General features: G+C 61.7%; 2 protein-coding genes across 4 annotated transcripts in view; one reads left to right on the forward strand and one right to left on the reverse strand.

Moving 5' to 3' along the window:
- The window catches only part of LOC149852907 (BOLA class I histocompatibility antigen, alpha chain BL3-7-like), a 622,447-nt gene that overhangs the window by 540,201 nt on the left and 66,696 nt on the right, over window positions 1–15,550 (reverse strand). The window lies entirely within an intron of this gene.
- Window positions 1–15,550, forward strand: part of LOC149852930 (class I histocompatibility antigen, F10 alpha chain-like) — a 49,665-nt gene that overhangs the window by 11,331 nt on the left and 22,784 nt on the right. Inside the window, exons 1-6 of one of the 3 annotated variants that reach the window (XM_090028477.1) lie at window positions 8,076–8,348; window positions 8,829–9,110; window positions 9,301–9,390; window positions 9,795–9,827; window positions 10,102–10,125; window positions 10,793–12,605. The exons of 1 other annotated variant lie outside the window; for it this stretch is intronic. In XM_090028477.1, the coding sequence (XP_089884603.1) occupies window positions 8,096–8,348; window positions 8,829–9,110; window positions 9,301–9,390; window positions 9,795–9,817 (648 nt within the window). In that variant the 5' untranslated portion in view covers window positions 8,076–8,095 and the 3' untranslated portion in view covers window positions 9,818–9,827; window positions 10,102–10,125; window positions 10,793–12,605. Of the gene's footprint in view, window positions 1–8,075; window positions 8,349–8,828; window positions 9,111–9,300; window positions 9,391–9,794; window positions 9,828–10,101; window positions 10,126–10,792; window positions 12,606–15,550 lie in introns of those variants that run through there. One more of the 3 variants, XM_090028478.1, reaches the window with a different exon arrangement.

The raw sequence follows: 15,550 nt of genomic DNA on the forward strand, positions 1-15,550 counted from the left end.
AGTGTGCCGGGTCTCTGCCAGTACTTCTAACCGTCACTCCTCAGGTGTGCCGGAGGCTGAGGACTTGTTGTGGGTCTTATTAGCTCACTAGAGAAGTGCCCATCCAGAATGAGGGGGGTGGGTAGGTGGCAATAGAGCACCACTACCCCCGCCCCGCACCACCGCTGCCCCCCGGGAATGGGGGGGGCTTGCACACGGTGACCACCACCACTCCCTGTCTGGCGCTGCTGCTGCTCCACATCTGGCCGTACGCAACTTCCACCCCCCACTCCCTGTTCACCCCCACACCCAGAGGGGGATTAATGTGTACCAGCGCCCTGGGCAAACACAGAGTTGGAGGTGGCCTCTCCCCCGGGGAGCTGGGCTGTGGGGGGGGGGCTTCTTTGCCTGGTGGTGGTGGGGGAGGCTGGGGGATCTCTGCCAGGGTGGGGGTGGGGGGCACATGCCACATCTTCTCCCTGTCCCCTCTCTGGCTACGGCGCGCACACACCCCCACCCACCCATACACACGCTACTCTCATTCACTCTGCATGTGGACACACAGACACACGCACGTACATGCACTCACTGACGGGTGTGCACTCACTCTGCACATGGACACACAGACACACACAGTCTACCTGCCATGAGCAGGCCCTCACCCCCGTTCTTGCTAGTGCCCCTCACTCCTGACCCACAACTCTCTGGTGCTGCCAGTGCCCCCTGCACTCCCTGCCCGCAGTCCCCCACCCCAACCCTGCCCCATGCCTTCAAGCCACGGCAGCGCCTCACTCCCACCCCACTGCCCCCAGCCCTGCCAGTGCCCCTCACTCACCAAATATCAGTATCCTGCCCCCCGGGCCATGATGATGCCCTCACTCCCGACTCATAGCCCCCCACCCCTTTCCCTGCTGCTGCCCCTCACTCCTGACCCACAGCCCCCTGACGCTGCCAGTGCCCACCACATTCCCAACCCCCAGCCCCTGCCCCAGCCCTGCCGGGGGCCCCAGCTGTCCCCGTCAGATTGATGCAGGCAGTGTAGCGGGCTGAGGGAAGAGGGGGGGAGGCTTGTGGCACCCTCGCCCTGGGGTAGGGCTGCATTGCCCTGTGGGCAGCCTGGCCACGGCTCCTCTCACCCCCTTCCCCTCCCCCCCCCCCACGGTGGCTCCGGGTGCTCAGCCCCTCCGAGTACGGGCACTGGTGCTTGCGCTGCAGCCTGGCTGCAGGGTCCCCGCTGCCCCCCACCCCCCCCTGCTGCAGGGACAGGCAACCCTCACCTCCCCCTGCCCCGTCTCGCAGCTGCAGCCCCCTCCCCCCGCCCTACCCAAATGTCCAGGGCTTTGCCGTGCTCCGGGGGTGCAGCAGGGGGAGGGGATCGGAGCCGGTAGGGACCACCACAAGGGTCTGTGCCTCCTCAGCTGCAGGCAGGGCCGTGTGCGCTCCTCACTGGCTGTGATCGCCCTCCCCCTGCTCCCACCCCTCCCCAGCAAAGGGAAATCCCTGACAACCCACCCAGACAGTGATCAGAGAGCTTAAAAAGAGCAGGGACACGTCTGGGGAAACCCAGACGGATGGGAGCCCTGTCTCTGTGACGGCACATGCACACTTGAGCAAAAGTGTTACAGACAGACTAAGCCCTCTATTATATTAGAAGGGCTTGGGCCTGGCATTGGGTACCGCAGGCCCTCCACTCTTATGCCTGATGGGTTGCAAACCATTAGTGGAGTTTGGTTTTCTTGTGGCAGTCTTGTTATCTCAACCCAGTCTTGCCCCAGCCACTGCCCTGCATTTTTATGCAAGAGACACTATCCAAGCTTTGGCAGTTTTCGTACGCAGTGCTGACTGTTTCCTGAGGATGCCCCGTTCAGAGACGGCGCCTCCGAACACCTCCCGCACAGACCAGATCGTGGGCTGGCCGCAGTTCCCTCTGAAATGGGCGTCGGGGCTTCCCGGACTTCACACAGCCGGGAGTCCCCTTGGGCCTGGACTGGACTCCTGTCCCGGCACCTCCAGAGGCAGGACAAGGTCGTCTTGGTCAGGACGGCCCCGCTGTTCCCTAACATCTGTCTCCCCCCGTGGGACATGCTGCTGCGGCCTGCAAGCACCTGGCCTCTCCTGGTCCCCCAGCACTGCGGCTGTCCTTTGTGCCTTGCTCTCTGGTGCATGCTGGGAGAGCCCTGCTGCCTCCCTGGAGCCCCCGCATGTCCAGCAGCCCTCGGGCACCGCTTGTGTCCCACAGCTGAGCTGGACGACGAGGGCTTGCACCTGGTACCAGGCACAGGGGGGTACGGGGCTAGGCACAGGGACCAGGGCCGTGGCAGAGCAGGGCAGGCAGCGCTGTGGGGCGTGGACACAGCTCAGCGCAGTTCAGTCCCTCGTGGACCTCCGCCCTGTTTGGGAGAGCAGCTCCCAAGCCCTGACCGTGATGGGTGCGGTGCGAGTACCGCGTCCCCTGTCAGCCCCTGGGTTGGGCGCTGTCCCTGTCCCTGCAGACCGAGCCTCTTGTGCTGGCCTGGGTGGGGCAAAGCCTCCTGCCCCCCAGCTCTGCGCGCTCGAGGAAGAGGAAACAGCAGTCGTGTGGCTCAGGAGCCCACCAGGGCAGAAGATGACAGGAGCACCTGCTGGACAGACCCCAGTCTCCTCGGCTCGGCTCAGTCTGACCTGACGTCCTCTTCCTCCCTCGACCACGGTGCTGCTCTCACAACCAGAGGCCTCAGCCGTGCTGCCCGGGGCTGGAGCCCTTGTGGGACCCTGGCAGATGTGAGCTCCCGGCAGGAAGGCCTGTGCCTGCTCTCCCAGCGCCAGGACCTGGGGGCAGGTCGCAGTGTAGTGTGGCGATGCAGCTGCTCCCTTGCTCCATGTCCCGTGCTGGAGACTGTGGGTTGGTGCAAGCCGGGCGGAGCTGGGGCTTGGCACCTGCAGGGACAGTGTCGGCAGCCGCGTCCGTGTGTGCATTGGGCTATTGCACATCCCCTCGGGCTGCAGGCTGGCGGCTCTGGCAGCTCCCTTTGCGTTGCCTTGTGCCGCACTGTGGTCCTGAACCCGGCCTGGTGGCCTTCGGGCCCCTTCGGTGGTGACCAGGGTTTCCCCCTGCAGCGGGACCCTCGCCAGAGGTGCTGCAGCCGGCGTCAGTCAAGCCTCTTTCCTGCTTATCCCCTCGTAGGAAAATGGCTCCTGGGCTTGTGTGGGAACGGTGTCCAGGACTGTCGGAGTCCCCCCTCCCCTCTTCTCTTCCTGGAGGGCAGCGCCGGGCTGTGCTGGGTGTTGAGCCCACAGGACGTTGATGTCATGCGTGTGTCATGGATCCGAGGCTCCATCTCTGCTCTGCTGTCCGGCACGGGAAGGAAAGCATCGAGCTCTGCTCCGTCGAGAAGGCCGAGCCGGTGCCTCCGCGCGGCCTGCGAGTGGGAGTCTGCAGCAGCCGGTGGCAAAGCCTGGGTGCGGGCGGCAGCCCCCAGGGCTGAGGTCCCAAGCACCGTGGGACGACATCCGCTCATCCGCCCCTCGCACCTGCTCCCGGTGCCACAGGCTGCACCTCTGGACCCCGGCGTGAGGAGGGTGCCCCGCGTGGGGTCTCCCTGTGGCAGGGATGCATTTCTGCTTGTGTGATGTTCTGCCTGACATGTCTGGGAAGGCTCCCTGCTGTGACACCCCCAGGGCTACTGGATCCCTGGATCTGGGACAGAAGAGACCAGGCAGCCCCTGAAGGGCCGAGTCTTTCCTGCTCATCGCACGCGTGGTCCGAGCCCCCGTGGTGCGGCGCAGTTCCCTGGCTGGTCAGACGTGCTCCTGTCTACGCCACTCCTGTTGGCTCCTCCATGGTCAGTTTGGCCCTGTGCTGCGGTGCAAGAGGCGCCTCCTGTCCCCGTGTGCGGGGGGGTCCTGTGTTGGGGACGTGGCCGCGGCCTGAGGCTCTGCGCCGCGCTGGCCATGTTCACCCTGGCAGGGCCTGCAGCTTCTCACCCCTAATCTCTTGCTCCCACTTAGACGTGCACAGCCCGTCCCGCTCTGGCTCCTCTTTGAGGCCTGCTGTTCTGGGTGGAGCCTGCTCCCAAAGGGCGAGTCCCCCCAGGAGGGCTGGGGCACCCGTGTGAGGGGCAGGGCCTGGCCCCAGTGCTGCAGGCGGGGCCCCAGGCCCCTCCGTGACCTGTAGTCCGGTGGCAGCTCTGCCCTGGCGCAGCCCGGTCGTGCGCGCAGTGCTGGTCAGACCCAGGCGCCCGCCCAGCCCGTCTGCAGCCTGGACCTGGGGCAGCGCACGCCCTGTCTCCGCGGGAGCAGCGGCCGGCGTCCCTGCTGGGTGGGCTCGTCTCCCGTGACACGCTCCCCGTGGGAAGGCGGGCGAAGGGAGCCGGGTGCTTTCACCCACTGGCTGTGCGGGGCAGGGAGAGGGGCCTGCGGGCAGGTCTGCCTGCCCTGACTGCTGGGGCCTGGCCGGCCTGCGCTGCGCCACTGCTGGTGTGCGGGCCGTGGCTGGGGGTGGGGCGGGCGAGGAGGGGCCGAGGCGGTGGGGAAGGCCCTGCAGAGCAGCACCCTGAGGGCAGCTGGCTGCTCGGGCAGGCTTGTCCCCCGCGCCGCAGGATCAGACCCGTCCCTGCCCCCACCCCCACCCCCTGCGCCGCGCCCCGGGGACCTCAGGCCAGCAGGGCTGTTCCTGCCATGGGCGAGCGCCGCAGTGGGGCTGCCCTCCAGGCTCCTGAGCCCCCGTGTCAGTCTCCCCGTGCCTGTCGCCCAGCTCCCCTGCGCGCGGCCTGCGGCTCGTGCGAGGCTGGCTCTCCCGCTGGGACCCCTCGGTGCCCGCGCCCCGCGCCCCTGCCAGTTTCCAGCTTGCCCGGCGGAGGTGCTCAGTCCGCGCTGCCTGCCCTGCCCTGTCGGTCGGACCCTGTGGGGGTCTTGGCCTGGATGTGTCTTGGCAGCGCCCATGGGGCAGGGGCCAGGCTGGGGCGGCAGGGCCACGTCCAGAGCAGCCTCGTGTCAGGAGGAGGCAGGGGGCGTGGAGGAGCCCCTGTGCGAATCGGGGGGGGGCCCCGGCTGCCCTAGGGCAGGGACACAGGCACGCGGCTGGCACCGGGGCAGGCGGCCCGTCCTGCTGCTCCCCCCCAGAGGCAGTCGCGGCCAGGCCCCCCCGCAGGGGCTGCAGGCACAGCTGGGGTCTGGGGGCACTGCCCGTCCTGACTCCCTCCACCAGCGTCTTGCCGGGGCAGGAGCTGCCTTGGGCGGCGTGCGCCCAGCCCCCACCGTGGGGCTGCTCCAGCCCTGGGCCCGGGGTTCCCGCTGTCCTGGGCTGGCCCTCCCCAGGGGCCTCCCAGCCCCCCGCTGGGTCTGAGCGCAGGGTGGGCAGAGCCCAGCCCCAGGGCCCGGCTCTGGTGGGCACTGCCCCTCTGCAGCCTGGGCCCAGCCCCTCCCAAGGGGCTGGCCTCGCCAGGGGCTGTGTGCTGGGTTCAGAGAGCCGGGCCCTGGGGGCAGCCCCCCTCAGTTGGGACCCCGAGGTTTGCTGTGGGAGCTCCCGGTGCCACACCAGCGGGGGCCAGTGCCCAGGGCGGGGTGTGGGGGGGGCGGCTGGGGGGGGCCCCAGGCTGCCCGCTGTCCTTCCAGCCCGGTCTGGCAGCGGGGCAGGGCCCCTGTGAAGGTGCCAGCACCTAGGGGAGTTGGGCACGGCTCTCTGGAGCCTGACAGGGGCTCCTACCCCAGCGCTGCACGTCCTGGAGGAGGAGGCATGAGTCGGGAGCTGCAGAAGCCCCCAGTGCCTGCCTAGGCGTGGGGGCGGCAGGGACCGGCGGCTCCTGGGAGCAAGGACCCGTGGACGGGGAGAGCAGAGGTGCCTGGTGCCGCGCTGGCTGCGTGAGGGCAAGCTCGTGCTGCCAGGAGCCGGCTCGGGGAGCAGTGCTGCGTGGGGGTCGGCTCCACCCGGCCCGGCCCGGAGCTCCTCTTCCTCGCTGTGACCTGCCGGGATGGTGGAGGGGCCGGAGAGCCCAGAGCCGAGCACCGGGGCCGTATCATGGGCCCAGCCTGAGCCCCGCTCCCGTGTCCTGCTGGAGGCAGGGCAGCAAGAGGACACTGCTGCATGACCGGGGCAGATCCTGGTTCGAGGACCTGACAGAGGGGCAGCCACAAACCTCGGGGGATCCCTGCGGCTGTGTCGGTGTCCCCGAGAGGTCCTACCGCGTACCCTTGCCTGGCCCAGGCAGCATCGACCTGGGTGGGTGCTCCAAGGGACTCTCCGTACGCTACCGCAGGGCGCGCCTCGGCCCGGGCCCGGCCCAGAGGTCTTCCCGGCAGCACGTGCGCGCCCAGCGACATCTCGGTGCTCTGGTGTGTGGCAGGAGCCAGGGGCTGCGCGGTGCCCGGGGACTGTGCCTGGCAGGCAGGGGCAAGGCTGCTGTGACCTCCCCTGTGCCACCCCCACCTCACCACCCCTGTGTCCATCGGGGGGTTGTTCGGGAACCGATGGATGAAGCCTGGCTGTTACAGGGAGTTGAAACCCAACCGTGCTACGCTCATCTTCCCCAAGGAGCTTAAGACGGCAGGAAGGGGGCAAGACGTACGGGCTGGGGACTCGGCCCCCAGCGGGCTGCCGGGCAGAAGGGGAGTGTGGACTTGAAGAGGATGGTAACGTCCAGAGCACAAAGAGGGACCCCGGTCCTCCTAGAGCAGGCTGAGCTCATTAAAGGTTTCCCAGGAAAGGGGCAGAAACCAGGGGCGAACTTACCCGGTGCGGCGTGGAGGCACGGGCAGGCGTTCGAGCAACCGAGCCCGGGGAAGTGGCGCAGAGAAATCCTGTCGTGTACATCGGGGCGCCGTGGGTGGGAGACTCCGTGACCAGCAAGAGACGGAAAAGGAGGTCCTCCAGGGCGGGTGGGCGGCGAGTAAGGGGTGAGGCTCCGGGGGGAGGATGCCACCCCAACAGAGGCGGTCTGGGCCCGGACCTCGCGGGGAGACGCCAAACGCAGGCGAGAGAGCGGCTGGACAACGGCACGGCTGCAGGACCGTGGCCACCGTCAGCTTGTAAAAGGGGGTTTGAGCCCTGTAGGGGTAACATCCGAGCTTACTGCCTTATGATGGGGATATCTGCGGAGGCTACAGAGACCGGTGGGATTGATTGCAGGCTGGCAGGGTGCTGCCTTTGCTTTTACATGATGCACCATGGACAGGAAAGAGAGGGGCCGGTGATCCTGTGAAACATAAGACGGGACAGTCAGTTGAGACTGTCTGAGAGAGAGGAAGCCCCTGGGGCTAGCAGGACAGGGCTCAGGAGGTAGCTGCAGGCATCTGGGGTCGGTCGGGGAGACGTCCTGTTCCTGCAGGCTTGGAAGGTGCAACTCGGCCTTTCCGTGGTCCTCCCGCAGGTCTCTTCCCCTCCCCTGTACGAGATGGCCAGGGACACAGCAACTGCCCTGCCCTCACTGAGCCCCCGGGAGTTCGCAGGGCCACGTGGGGAGAAGCGCCCCTCCCACGAGTCCCAGAGGACGCCCCATTCAGAGACAGCAGCTCTGAGCACCCCCAGCACAGACTGGGTCTTGGTCCAGCTGCAGTCCCTGTTGAAATGGGGACAGGAGTTGCCTGGACCTTGCACAGCCACGAGGTCCCCTGGGCCAGGACTGACTTGCCGCCCTGACACCTCCAGGGCCAGGAGTTGGGCTGAAGGGGGCACAGCCGTGGGGGGCACCTCTGGGGCCAGAGCCCAGTTCCTGCTCTCTGGGCAGCTGCAGCATCAGGCTCCGCTCCTGCCACCCCTGCTGCCCCGCGGGGAGGCTGTCCAGCCCCGAGCTGCTCCCCCGGGGACAAGCGCTGCCCTGCTTTCCAGCCTGCACTTGTCCCCCCCGATGTCCCACTGCCCCTGCCCCTGCCAGCCTTGCCCCCTCCCTTCCAGGGGCCGGTCCCATGCTCCTGCCCAGCCCTGGGCTCCTGCATGTTCTGGGTGTGCTGTGGTCCCTTCGGCCTTGTTCTCCATGAACAGAGCCCATGAGCTGTGAAGTGCTTCTCCTCCCCCTCCCCACCCCCAAGGTCAGCTGTGCCCCTGCCCAGCCTGGCAGCCCGTGGTGGCACCTGCTCCCTGGGGCTGTGACCCTGACCCAGGCCTGGATCTGTGTCTGTTTCAGGGTCTCACACGCTCCAGTACATGTACGGCTGTGAGCTTGGTGGAGACAACAGCACTGGAGGCTATCGGCAGTATGCGTATGACGGAGAAGACTACATCAGCTATGACCTGAGCACGCACACCTGGGTGGCAGTCCCACCACAGGCCCAGATCACCCAGCGCAAATGGAACGCGGATGCGGCCGGTCTTCAGCAATGGAGAGCCTACCTGGAGGGGACCTGCATCGAGTGGCTGCGGAAGTACCTGGAGCAGGGGAAGGCAGCGCTGCAGAGCAGTGAGTCCCGGTGTCTCCTCGCTAAGGGCAGCACTGACCAGGCACCCTCTCCCCCTAGGCAGCGTGCGCCCCCTCCCCTGGGCTACACCTACCCAGTTCCCGTCTGCGGGGTGGTGAGTGCTGTCTCGGTGCTGCCACAGGCTGAGACCCCAGCATTGCTGTAAGACGCAGCGTGCCCTGTCCCCACTCTGGTCAGGCCCCCCAGCTGGGCAGAGCCCCTGGGGTGTCTGTGCCCCAGTCGCGTGTCTCTGACCCAGAGATGAGCTGTCTCTGACCCCGTTCCTGCACCCTGAGCCCAGTGCAGCCGTATCTCCTGCCCCCTGTGCTCCTGCCCCAATCCCATCTGCTCCTGCCTGAAATGGCCGATGGAGGCAGCTTTGTACGGCCCAGTGCAGGGGCCCGGCCTGGTCTCCTGGCAGGGATCTGGGGCCCAAGGGTCCAGCGGGGAGGTCGCTCTAATGGGTGTGTTGTCCCTCCCAGAGCCTCCCATGGCTCAGGTGAGTGACAGGTCATCCCGAGATGGACTCGCCACCCTGTCCTGCCGGGTCCACGGCTTCTACCCCAAGGAGGTGGCTGTCGTCTGGCTGAAGAACGGGGAGCCGCAGCCCCAGGAGACGAGCCTCTCAGGGGTTGTTCCCAGCGGAGACGGGACCTACCAGACCTGGGCCACCATCGAGATCGACCCCAGCAGCAGCCACAAGTACACCTGCAGTGTGGAGCACGCGAGCCTGGGTGCAGACCTGCGAGTGGCCTGGGACAAGAGTGAGTGCCCCCCTCCTGGAGGGGACCCTGGGTGCCAGTGGAGGGACGGGCTGACTGACCCTGGTGAGGGGGCAGGATGGGGGTGGGCGTCGGAGGAGAGCGGGACATCAGTGGGGAGGGGGCACCTCGGGCCTGTAGTGGTGGGGCTGGTCTGAGGTTTCCCCTTGCTCACGGGCCCCTCCGTCTTCAGAGCCTGAGTCCAACCTGATGCTGATCGTGGGCGTCGTGCTCGCCGTCGTGCTGGTCTGTGCCGCGGCAGGCGCAGCGGTCGCCCTCCGCAGTAAGTGCTGGGGAAGCCCTAGGCGCCGGTCTGTGCCTGGGCCCTGGGGAGTGCGGGGCTAGCGGGGGTCACCACTGCCACGTCTGGGACCTGGCGGGGGACGGTGGGTCTCCGGCTGCCCTGGGCTCCCAGGTCCGCGTGCCCCGGGGCGGCAGCAGCCAGGCCCCAGCCCCAGGGCTGTGCGGCTGCCTTGCTGAGGGCCCCGAGGGCTGCTTTTGGGCTCTGTGTGATCTGTGCCCCCCAGCCCCTCCCCTCCCCCGGTGGGGGGTCCTGGGCCCCATATCCCAGTCTGAGCCCTTGGCTTTGTGGTGGGAAGGCAGCTCCTTGCTGGGCTGTGGCCCAGGTCAGGTCCGTGTCTGGTCGTGCAGCACCCGCAGTCGCTGACTTCTGCCTTCTCTCTGCAGGGCGACAGGCAGCAGGATACTAAGCAGCCGCCAGTAAGTGCAAAGCCCATCCTCCTCCTCCTTGTCATCCGCTCTGCGGGGCAGCCCCCTGGGCACAGCCTGTCCCAGCCCTGTTTGACACTGCGGGGCGGGGGGGGCAGAGCCACAGGCCTCACTGCGGCGCGGGTGGGGGGTGGGGAGGGGGCACAAGGGCACCTGCCACCGTGGCATCTGGGCGTCCCTGCCGGCAGGGCCTGGGGGGGACCGGGGGCCGGGGGAGCCGCTCCCTGTGCTTGGGGGGCTCTAACCCCTCGTCCTTCCCCCTCAGGTCGTGACGGCTCCAACAGCTCCGGTGAGTGCCAGCGTGCGGGACCAACCGGGGGGCGGGGGGGCTGCTGGGGGCAGAGAATGGGGAACCAGCCCGTGGCTTTGCCCCAAGGGAGGTCGCTGTGGGGGCAGGACAGCCCTGTTGTGGGTCTGTCTGGGGGGGGCAGGGGGACAGAGGGGCTGCGGGGAGGGACTGTCCCCCCCCCCCCCCGTGCCTGGGTGACAGAACTGGCCTGGCCGGGAGCTCTTAGCCTGACCTAAGGTAGGTCCCCAGCCGGGCAGGACCTACCTCACCCCCTGCCTGTCTGCTGTGGCCTGGGGCAGTGCTGTTCCCTGGGCGGGGGTCAGGTCTCGCCCTCCCCCCTGTGCAGCCGGCAGCTCCGGCTGCATGTGGGGCCACAGGGCTCCTGGCAATCCCACCCCTCTCTGTGCAAGCCCTGGGGGAGGGGCTGGGGCAAGGGTCACCCCAGGGGTACGGTTGCCAGCCCTGTGACCCGGCCAGTCTCTGCCTGTCGGGACCTAGTCGCTGTCCCTGCAGGGCAGAAGTGCAAAGGGCTCCCCGGCTGCACGGGGAGCAGCTTGCACCCGCCTCATTCTCCTGTGCCCAGGGTACAGGGGCACTGCGGGCTGGGGCATCTTGCAGGGCTGGAGGGCTCCCACCTGGCTAACACCTGTCCTTCCTCCCCGTACAGGGAGCAACCACGGCTCTGACCCCTGCGTCAAAGGTCAGTGTGGGGGGCTGTGACTTGAGGATCCCCCAAAGGAGATGCTGCCTCTGTCCAACCAGCCCTGGGAGCCCTGGGTCACCCCCTGGGTGACAAATCCCAAATCAACCTAGAGTTTGGGCTGGTTGGAGCCAAAGACATGGGGAAACCTCCTCCTTCCAGAGCCCTTCTCTTTCCCCATCTGCCTGGCAAGCAGCTGTCAAAAACAGTGCTTTCTCCAACTTACAACAAGGACTTTATGGTATCAGGGGCAGTATTTGGTATATGATTTACCCATGTGACCCAGGACTGCCTTTTTCTTCTGTGCATGTCTAATGGGGTCTCCTTCCCCCCTGTTACTTGGAGGAAGTAAGGACGAAGTTGCAAAATTGATGCAGCCTACAAGGAGCCCAAGGAACTACTGTGTTACCAGTCAGTCATGATTCACTCAGGGACCAGCTCAATACACAGTAGCTGGCAAGGATAATGAGTTAATGAGCAAGGATTAACACCTACAAAACCACAGAGGAAGGAGAGGAAAGAATCAGTACAGAGGCAGGAACTGCTTCTGCTCCAAAACAGAGACAGTCAGTTGCACAAGCACCCATGTCACAAGTTTTTTGCCTGTCAGCAGCTAGGGGGTCAGGGCCCCAGAACCCCTGCACCTTTCTCCTTCACATTTGGCAGGTTTTGTGACTGCAGCAGGGACTAGCAGCCAGGTCTGCAGTAGTTTCCCCCACCCACTGTGCCCCAAGACAGACACAGCTGCACAAGCACCCATGATACAAGGTTTGCCTGTCAGCTGCTAGAGGTGCAGGCCCCAGAACCCAGAAGCCCCTGCACCCATCTCCTTCACAGCTGGCAGGCTTTGTGGCCTCAGCAGGGGCTAGGAGGCCTGCAGCTTTCACCCTGCTGTGCCTTAACACACACAGTGTCACCCATGTCATGAGTTTTGCTTGTCTGCAGCTTAAGATACGGTTTCCTCCAATCCTGCACCTATCTCCTTGAAACTTGGCAGGCGTTGTGGCCCAAGCAGGGAGACCGTTCCTGCAGTTTTCACCCCCCTGTGCCTCAACACACACCCAGTGTTACCTATGTCATGAGTTTTGCTTGCCAGCAGTTTGAGGTGCAGTTTCCCAGAAAACCCTGCACCCATAACCTTGAAACTTGGCAGGCTTCATGGCGTCAGTAAGAGCTGTCATCCCTGAAGTATCAACCCCACTGTGGCTTAGCATACACACGTGGCATGAGTTTTCCTTTCAGAATTTTGAGTTACAGTTTCCCTGAAACCCCTACACCTATCATCTTCAAACTTTGCACGTGTCATTCCCTCATTGAAGGGTACAATGCTTGCAAGTTTCATTTGAATTGCCCAAAAGACAACAAAGTTATAGGTATTTCATTGATTCCTCGTTATACTCTATGGCCGAATCTTCGAATTGGCTCCAAATCTTCAAAACTGATTCAACTGAATCAAACAGGAAAAATAATTCAGATCTCTGAATTGAATCTCTGGCATCCAAATTGGTTGAATTTGAATCAAATTTTTCCCTATTTGCACAGGCCTAATGGGAGCCCCCGGGAAATGCCAGGCCAGTTACCTCCCTGGTGAAGGGCGAGGAGGGGTGCCTTAATCCCAGCCCCCACCATTTGGTGGGTAATCCTGAGGGCTGGGGTAGTAGTGGGGTCAGATATGCTCATGTGTAGGTGTGTGAGCCCAGCAGGGATGCAGATTCGAGAGTCTGCAGAGGGGGTAGTGTGTAGAGCATTGGGAGGCCCTGCACAGAGCAGGGCTGAAGTGCGAGTACCTCTTGCGAGAGGGGAGGCGGTATGAATGCGTGGGTGAGTGGAGCCCAACTTTGGACTGGGTTTGCTCCAGTCTCAGACCGGGGAGTAATACTAATCTGGATGCCACCTGTAAGGCATGGGCTGAGGCATAGGGAAGGTTCAGAACTGCGGATAGCGTCCCTGGCATGGTGACTGGGGGTGGGCAGCCTCCCACATTATCCCACCAGTTTATGGGAACAGCAAAGTCGTGGCAGGAGAGACTGGGCACATTGCCCCATAGAGACAGGGTGGGTCAGCATGAAACTCGACCTCGAGAGTTGACCCCTCTCACATGCTATTACAATTAAAATACGCTAGAGGACACCTCAAAACAGTTCTACCCTGCTGACCTCTTAGTACTAAATTGCAGCAGAGGGCACTGTCTCAGATGTACTATCTAGTTTAATTAAGTGATGCATCTTACCTAATTGTAATTTTAAGTTTTTTATCATTGTTATAAATGATATGATGTATACAATACACTTATTGTAAGCCAGATCTTCTGACTTGAAGTTAATCATTTTGTCCTATATTTTTAAAATTTTTGTAATTACTTTGTAATTTGCTATCCTTTTTTAATTATTATTTTTTTTGCTCAAGTAAAGTTTTATTTATTTTTCAAATCGACTGTGTGGCTTTCACTTATTTTCTCTCTTGAACATGGCGCTTGGCCAGACATCTGGCATAAGCAAGTTTGTGGGTGTTTTGGGCGCTGCTCAAAATCTGCATTGCTGGCCTTCCAGCCCATGTGGTATGCCAGTTTGACTGTGTTTTAATTTTGGGGGTCCCAGCTGATCCAGGCCCTGTTTGCAGCTAACGGTTACACAGCAGCCCCAGGAAGCAAGGTAGTAGTGTGTTTGTTTTGTTCGTTTGTTTGGGGTGGGGGTAGTAGGACAAGTGACACCAGTTGCCTCCACCAATGTTGGTCGCTGTTTACAGAGAGCTGTTGATTATATCCATTAGCAGGGTAGCACTGATGCTTTTTCCAGTTGGTTTCCCAGAATGATCATTTGTTGCTGTGAAAGCCCCTTCTTACAAAAGGTGGGGTGTCCAATGCTCGCATGATTAGCACCTTTCCCATCCACTCACTCATTGGACACCTTTTATTTTTTCTGCCTTCACCTACAAAACTTTTGGGGCGATGACAATTCACCTTTCCACTGCTGGCCCTGATATGGGATTACACCCACAGGGTTTTGTTTGAGGTTTTTTTTGGTCCAGTGGGTCACCCCCTTTCCCATGTAATGCCATCACTGACAAAACTTTTGGGCTGCTGACCAGGAACCACTCCACTGTGCAAATCTTGATATGGGACAAGGCTGGCTGAGGGCCTCACACACGTGACCACACACATTTTACCAGACCTACACAAGGCCCAAAGAGCTCGTCCCCTTTTGCAGTGTAATCACTGAAAAAACTTTTGGGATGCTGACCAGACATCTTCCAAGTTCAGATTAGGCTACCTGTCAGGGTGCGCAAGCATGATCGTGCACACTTTACAAGACCTTAGCCCTCAAAAGCTTCAGAGGTTGCATCCTAGGTTGTGTTGGTCCAAGGTGTGGGTCACCCCCTTTTGCCATGTAATGCTTTCACTGACCAAACTTTGGGGTTGTTGCCCACACCTTTCTGCTGTGAAGCCCTATTTGAGACTTGGGCTGGCTAGACAGATTTCATGTTAGGCTTGCTACAGGGTTGGACGTGTGGGTGACGGCCTGCAGCTCCCACTTGCTCAGTACCCACCCCCATCCCACAACTGCTCCCATCAGTATCTCCAGGCAGGTTCTCTCCATCACAGGCTGCTGCTACACTGCCCTTCCTCTCGAGGCGTGTGACCATGCACCTTCCACCACACGGTCAGACTCTCCTGTCCCCAAGCCCTGCCAACAACAGCCCCGGCTCCAATGCCCCACCCCACCATACGCCATGCATACACTTTTTCCCCACTGCAGTTTCACTACCCAACACCACTCCAAACCTCCCATTTTCCTCTTGGTTTCTATTTAAATAAACTGCAGGAAGTCACTCAAATGACCTCCTGCCCCCACCCCCAGCTGTCCTCCAGGCTCTCTCAGAAATGCTGGAACCCCCGCCCACTCACATGGCCAGTGGCTACAGTCTCCAGAGCAGCCAGATGTGCCTTTCTCCTGACCCCACGCCCCCGCCGAAACCCTCCTCTGGTTGCAACAGAGGCAGTGCACTGGTCAGACACTTTCGATTGAACCAGAACTTCCATTCAATTTCCTGAAAAACTCAGCAACACAGCTTCACTCAATTTTAACAGCAAACTTGAGAAGGAAGGTTTTACTTTGTCCTACAGAGCACGCTGTCTATCTGCAGCAGCCATAATGTGTGTGGCCAAGCAATTTCTCACAATAGTTCCCCTACCACTGGTTGCTTGCATGTCTAATGCCCCACTATGCCCTACTTGACCCCTTTTGCATCTGGCACCCCCTTCCTTCACTTCCCTCAATTCTTGAGCCCAAGAATCATTAAAAATTTCACCCCGTGCTTTGCAAATATTGTGGATCTAAATGCATAAAATAAAATACATAGGATTACAAAGGAAACCAATTATACTGAAATACAGTTATCAAAATATTAAAAAAACAAATTGATGATATAGTAATAGATGTGCTTCTTTATTAACGCATTAAATAACAAGACAATACATTTAAAATATAGGCAAGTTAAAGTTAAATTTTATTTTTAAAGACATATCAGTGTGAAGGTTGTGGTTGCTTAGCTTGAATAAGAACATTAAACTGTGGGGTGGTCTTTGACAGGGCAACATACATGTCATGTTGGACATCCAATCGATTTCAATTTTTTTGTTTTGATGATTACAAGGGTGGAAAATCCTGATTCGCAAAGATATATTGTTGCAAATGGAATTAAAGCTTTCATAATTGCTTTACAAGG

The sequence above is a fragment of the Crocodylus siamensis genome, chromosome 15 (genome assembly GCF_052110815.1).
Source record: "Crocodylus siamensis isolate JL-2025a chromosome 15, ASM5211081v1, whole genome shotgun sequence".
Lineage (NCBI taxonomy): Eukaryota > Metazoa > Chordata > Crocodylia > Crocodylidae > Crocodylus > Crocodylus siamensis.